The sequence below is a fragment of the Nanorana parkeri genome, unplaced genomic scaffold (genome assembly GCF_000935625.1).
Source record: "Nanorana parkeri isolate BGI_ZX_2015 unplaced genomic scaffold, ASM93562v1 scaffold87, whole genome shotgun sequence".
Taxonomy (NCBI): Eukaryota; Metazoa; Chordata; class Amphibia; order Anura; family Dicroglossidae; genus Nanorana; species Nanorana parkeri.
This window is the reverse complement of record NW_017306355.1, coordinates 1,114,606-1,121,577: the sequence shown is the minus strand read 5'-3', so window position 1 is coordinate 1,121,577 and position 6,972 is coordinate 1,114,606. Positions and strand designations below refer to the sequence as shown.

The 6,972-nt window shown below is 41.9% G+C and overlaps 1 protein-coding gene across 2 annotated transcripts in view; it reads left to right on the top strand.

Moving 5' to 3' along the window:
* The window catches only part of MXD3 (MAX dimerization protein 3), an 18,088-nt gene extending 12,105 nt beyond the window's left edge, over positions 1–5,983 (top strand). For both annotated transcript variants that reach the window (XM_018552391.1, XM_018552390.1), the window contains 2 exons: positions 4,889–5,063; positions 5,150–5,983. In XM_018552391.1, coding sequence (XP_018407893.1) covers positions 4,889–5,063; positions 5,150–5,268 — 294 coding nt within the window. In that variant the 3' untranslated portion in view covers positions 5,269–5,983. The remainder of the gene's footprint in view (positions 1–4,888; positions 5,064–5,149) is intronic.
* Positions 5,984–6,972: the final 989 nt, after the last annotated feature.

The following is a 6,972-nucleotide window of genomic DNA, read 5'->3' as shown; positions in this document are numbered from 1 at the left end:
AAAAAACTGACAGAAAAGGAAAAAGAGTTTTTAAATACTAAAAAAGGGTCTAAAAAGGAAGGGAGACAACAAGTATTCAAAAAATCAAGCACTCAATATATCCCAAACAATTCAAATCCAAATTTTTTACGCCACTTAGCTCCCAGGCAATTTGTTCTCCAAGCCCTGAGAGCTGAACTAATAGATTGTAACAAATGATTCTATAAAAACAGTGTAGTGCAAAAAATGCAATTGTGTCTGAAAACTAATTATCTTAAATACATCTAATGTTTAAAAACAAAAGTAAGTACGTTCAGTGCCAAATGAATATCACAATATCAAAAGTGTGCTGTGCAAACTGTCCAAAAATATAAATAGTGCAAAGTTATACAAGTATTCTAGAGCAGTTTCAAATATCATACAAATTAATTTATAGTGTCCCAATTCTAAAACTTAATCTGTTTATAGTGACTTTGGTTATCTCTATCCATAAAACTCTTACCAGCTACCATCTTTTTGGGTTTTTGTGGTTACCTGAGGCCTTGCCCTATACACTTGGCATAGTTGCGTCACTGCCATGCGGTTGCAACATGTCTGTACCTGGACACAGAGGGGATAGTCCTACTGCAATGAATGGCCCTAGCTCACACTCTCAACAGTTATGGGGATGTTTGTTCTTTGCCTTTTGAAGGTACTGACATCTGTAATCTGGAACCTGGTTGCCCTATGGTTATAAGGCCCATCTTGTCATATGAGTCCTCCTTAACTCTGCCAGGTGAAACAGCTGGAGGGCCAGAGTTGTAGGAGTCCCTGTCCTACAGCTACAAAACCTTTCTGTTGCACCTGCTCTTTGAGGTATTGCTTTATAGGGATTGGGAGCGTGCAAAACGCTCAAACACCGAAATCCCATTATTTCCTATGGGTATGGTTCACACCTGGGTGTATTACAGGCCGTATGAACGAGCTACAAAACGCCCTACGCCCAAAGAAGTACAGGAGCTTCTTTGGGGCGTATTTGCCGCGCGTATCCATTGGGATACAGCCAGGTAGCCCTCGGAAACGAGCGTTTGTCATACGTTTTTTTTTTACCGCGAATCGCGGTAAAAACACACGTCACGAGACGCGCATATTCGATACGCCTAGGTGTGAACCCAGGCTAAGGGTTCCTGGACATCCCTGGAGTACTTACTGGATCTGTTCTCATTTGGGAAGCAAGACCGTGGTCTATACCCACTGTGGTATACCATTAAACCAGTAGAGGTCGATCTTACATGTCCTGCTGTCGGACAGAGTGTGGTTTACTCCACTGTTCCTAATGAATTTGTGATTGAAGTAACTGAGAACATCTTGATCTTGCCTGAAGTGCTGTGGAGTTGAAAAAATTGTTAGCGGGGAATGCCTTAAAAACTCAGTGGGATGTGTTTACTTACTTCTCTGGTGGTTCCGCAGGCTTAAGAGGAAGGTCCTTTTAAGTGATCTATGCTTTTTGTTTTACCCAGGCGAATGAATGGTCTTTGCCATCCAAATAAGACTCCTGGAGGTTGCATCGTTGGATTTGGGGAGTCAGGCGCATCTGTAGCCCCTGTAACTCTTCGAGACTAGGATAGGTAGGATTTTTCAGCATGTTCTCCTTTAGGGCTTGTCCCAGTGATGCCCTCTTCTTGCAGATAAGTGGGAGTTGAGCTTGGGTCTCTGCTTCACCAAATCTTTTTTTTCCTCTTTGCTATTTTGGTGAGTAACTACTTTCATCCCCTGTATTTTCTTATATTGGTAGCTCCAGTGTACCTTACCTGTTTGCTTATGTTCACTTAGTTATGTTGACTTAGTTCCTAGGTGGTTCAGGAATTACAATTATTCTTCTTGGTGGTACTTCTGATGCTAGTCATTCTTAGGGCTTGTCTTGGTGAGGTGGATGTTTGTCCTAGCAATCATTCCTTCTTATTTCTTGCAACTTTGGAGGATCAAGTGATTTTTAGGCATGGTGCTTCCTCCAGCCTAGGATGACTCGGTTTTCCTTTATCAGGACATTGTTCTCAAATTCCTCTGTCTGGTTCCAGTTCTTAGAAAGGAGTTCCCACTCTGGTTTTCATTCCACACTTTTGGCTTCATCACATAGACCACGACAAGGCATCGGACTATGTTTCATAGTTTCTGCTCACATATTGTAAACAAATAGTCTTTTGGCACCAGGTCTAGCTCTCCCGGCCAACTTACCACCTGGTCTCATCCTTCTTCCATCCGAGGTTCCGGCCTTATCCGGTGCCAGTTTTGGGTATTGGTCATTCAAGCGGCTCTTGAGCTGCATGCAGTCCACAGCCCCCCAGTTCCTTGTTCACATAAGGCCTGTTAGCAGTTGTTGTTGCTGTGGTTCACCCCACAATTGGACTGCTTTTTGGACGTCCCAACAATTGATGAATTTTTGTGTCCTTCGATCAATGAGAAAGAAAATAGGATTTTTGTACTCTGTAAAATCCTTCTCTTGGAGTCCATTGAAGGACACATGCCCCTCCTCTCTGTGTTTATGATTATGCTCTTGGTGCTCTTTGTGATGCTTTCCTTCAAAACTGAGGGGTTATCATGGGCTGGTTTCCATCTTTTTTTTGTCAACCCAATCCTCTTTTAGTTGTCAGCTTCTTCAGATAACATTGGTGCTTTGAGTGTGAACCCTACACATACAAATGTGCCAGAATCTGTATTTGAAATATGAAAATGGTACTTTCTGTGGAACTCTTTACCCCAACCTGTCCATCTATCTCCCTCTCTGACTGCCTTTAGGCGATCACTAAAGACTCATCTCTTCAGGGAAGCCTATACCACCTCGAACTAACCGCTCAACCATCACGTTTTCAAACAATTCATCCCCACACAGCTTCCTCCTCATGTATCACTTCCCCCTCCCTTTTAGATTGTAAGCCCTCAGGGGCAGGGCCCTCCTTACCATCTTGTCTTGTATTGTGATTGTAATGTCTTCCTTATATTGTAAAGCGCTGTGCAAACTGTTGGCGCTATATAAATCCTGTATAAAAATAATAATAACTTGCTGGTGACTGGTGCAGCTTTACTACAGCTTTACTACAGGAAGAGAGGTCATTTGATTGATGAAGACATCGAGCCTCTGTTAGGTTTCAGCTGCTGTCTATTCTTGTGGTGTAGGGAGCTGTCACCTTGGATGTAAATTTAAAGGGGAATCTCCCCCATGAGAAACCGTTTCACTGTGATTATCTGACGTCAATAAAGATGGATAGATAAAGTGGAAACCTTTGCTGGTGACTTAATTCTTCTTTTTGCTATGTGAGGCGCTATCCGCTGGTCACTCCAGCATGCACCAAAGGAATACTGGGTGATAGATCAGTCAGGAGTGCGATGGGACATTCTTGTGATCTCCTCACTGAGGACACACACAGTAAAAACCCAACAGAGATTTTAACACTTCCCCAATTTAAAACAAACAGTAGCTGTCTGAAAAGAAATGTCAGTTGACTACAAAGTAGAAGGTTACTCCATAGAAGAGCGATGTATGTCTGAAACAAAGGACAAGTGTTACCTTGTGATAAACTGTTACTTTATAACTCTTAATGGGACTAAGATGCCTTCCCTTAAAATATACGGATTTGATTACAAACAATATAATTACTAAATGAAGAAGGTTATAGCATGCATTGTTATGTAATTACTACCATTTTGTTTTCCCCTGTACAACTTGATAACAAGGAACCAAGTACATGTATTTATAATTCATAATGCTGATATAAGGACAAGAAAAGCCTATGTGCCTTTTAGTGTATGATGGAGGTAGATGAAGAAGAACATATGGCAGCCATTTTGTTCAGACAGCATTATGATCCATTGAAACCAGTGGCTAGATGTTTCCTGCGTGTTGCAGCAGTTTGGTTGACACAACTTCCAAGCCTCTCTTACTAAAATCTGTCAATTTTAAAACCTTTCCCTCGCAGTGGGGCTATCCCTACTCTGAAAGGATTAAGTACTCATTTTTCTTTTAGGGGGCTGAAATAAAGCAGATATACTCACATGATCTTTGGTCCACTCGAGCTGCACAGGCATGGGTACTGAGTATACTAATTTTATACTTCACAGCATGGGCACGCTTTGCAGGATTTGTAATCCTTTCAGCGCCCATCGGAACGTTACTGTAATATTCTGATGGCACATAGACTTTTTAAAGCTTTGTTTTGTAAATGCTAAAAAGCATCTGTATTCAGCAAGCATTTACCAAGGATACTACAATTATATGAAATCCTTCTGCAGTCTGAGAGTGATGATGCTACCTGCTCTTGTGCCTCCCTTATGGACCGGGGCTGAGAAAAATCACTTGATTCCCAGCGGATATCAGAATACCCAAACAGTGACTGCAGCTGGTTGTCTTCGTTCACTGCTCGGCCAACATTTTTCTATCCGGCTCAAATTCAATCCATGTATGGGTATGGCCATCTTACATTTTATTGTTTTCTTATAAGGTTTTTTCACAAAGAAATGAAGCAGTTGTTTTAAAAAAATATATAATTTGATCTATTGCGGTCTGTAATAATAGATGCCTTCCTTTTGTCCACAGCTAAATATGCTAAATGGAGAGAGAGGAGGAGGAGGAGGTGGTGGTATAAAGTTGCAGACAGCAGGAAATATTGTTAACCTAACAAATCTTTTCTGTGGTTACCATCATGTTCAAGAACAAGGCAGAGCAATAGTCCAGTCACAGGACTGTGTGCAAAGAGAAAATGGTGGCAATGTACTCCTGCCTAGGGGAACCTAGCTAGAGGGGATTAGCAATTGCAAGGTCACAAGGGGGTTAAGCGGTGCTGCATCATTATTTGGACACTGAGATTCAGAAGTGTTGTAATCTTTTCCATTTTAAAGAGCCCTTTTTTTTTAAGACTTGATTTTTCTGTTGTAGAAGTTGGAGGATCAGGAGCTAAAAGCAAAGCATCTAAAGGATAAACTGAGAACAGAACAACAGAGGCTCCGACAGAGATTAAAACAGCTTCTACCCTCCAATGGCACTGAACGAATCCGAGCTGACAGCCTTGACTCCTCTGCCTTGTCATCTGAGAGATCAGACTCTGATCAAGGTGAGTACTGGGTGGGGATGGTCACAGCTTTGTGGGGTATCACTCCTATAACTTACAGCAATCTTCTTTTTTCTTTATGTTTACAGAGGATTTGGAGGTGGATGTGGAAGGAATAATCCTGAATGGTAATGAAGGAGACCTATTTGTGTCTTTCAGTGCTGGTATGGAGCACAGTTACTCCACTCCTGCTCACGCCTGGTTATGACGGCAGCAAGCATGCAAAGACTGGTAAAGCAGTAACAAGTTTTAGCTAGCAATCTCGGTAGCAGAAACACTTGCATTGTCTCTCCAAGAAGCGAAGGGGCAATGATCACATTACCTACCCTATTGTAAAGGGGAACCCAGTGTTTGCATAGCAGCTCTTTTCAAATGTTGGACTTCTGCTACCGTCTTACATGTTTTATTTTAGGCCCTTGTTAAGAACTTTTAAATGGTGGGGTATAAGCCAGTAATACTATGGGCACTGGATCCTTTCTGTTCAGCTATGCCATTTAGTTACATGGATCAGTTTCGGGTCAATTAGTTAAAGTACATATTACAAGCCGGGGGGCTTGACAGCATTTTTAAAGAAAGGTATTCGGATACATGACTGGACTATCTGGCCCGGAAGACTCGCTGTCAGGGCGAGAGAGAGAGAACCTTGAGCATTAAGTAACCAGCAACTGGTGCTACTGTGATGATCTAACTTATTGTACAAGTTCAATGCTGGGACGGCCTTCCCCACATCTCTGTGCACTGGTTGCACTGCTGGATGTGTGTAAAGAAGCACTTAACTTTGTGTGCACTTCAAGAAGCGCCACATTTTTATTTTTGATCCTTAATCTGAGCACTTGGATGCTGCTGGACACCTGAAGATTTTGTCAATGCCATTCTTGTGTTCTCACACCAAATAAACTTGCCTAACCCGCTGCAAAAAAAAAGGATAAAAAACTTTATAAAATATCAATTTTTAAGCCTGCGGGAAAGGGTTTCAGTGTTTACAGAATGGATATTAAATTGCGAGATCTTTTTCAATGTTACCTGCGCTTGCTGAAGACAACAAGCTTCTTGCTCAGGCCTGGATTAGCCAGTGGACAATGAACGGTCCTAATTCCGGACAGGGACTGAACAATCTTTATAACAGGTGCAGCCAACTTACATTCCAGAGCTCAACCTACATTTTTAATATACAGGTGTTGGCTCTGAGCAAAGAGATTTGATCTTCAATATAAGCTTTTTATATTGTAACCTCTATTTTAGTAAATGTGTTTTTGTTCTGTAAAATTGACTGCGTCTTATTTCTATATATGTTCACCTACTCCAGACCACCCAAAGTCCATTAAATCAGTGGGCCGAAGTAAGTGCATAATGTATATGGAGGACTACAGCTAGTGCATAATGTCTACGGAGGGCTACAGGTAGCGCATAATGTCTACGGAGGGCTACAGCTAGCGCATAATGTCTACGGAGGGCTACGGCTAGCGCATAATGTCTACGGAGGGTTACGGCTAGCGCATTATGTCTACGGAGGGTTACGGCTAGCGCATAATGTCTACGGAGGGTTACAGCTAGCGCATAATGTCTACGGAGGGCTACAGCTAGCGCATTATGTCTACGGAGGGTTACGGCTAGCGCATAATGTCTACGGAGGGCTACGGCTAGCGCATTATGTCTATGGAGGGCTACAGAAAAAGATATCACTGTTATTAGCATTATAGTAATATTTGCATCTCACAATATGTTATCCCTTACAAAGGGTCCATAAGATATTGTATAAAGTATTTAGGTGCAAAATGAGATAAGTGTAACTTCTGTATTTGTCTTGGCACATGTCTCTTTAAAAAAAAAAAAAAGAATTCCAGGAATTTAGAAAAACTTTCCCTTGCAGTGGGGCTGTCCCGGTTCTGCAAGGGTTAAGTGCTCATTTTTC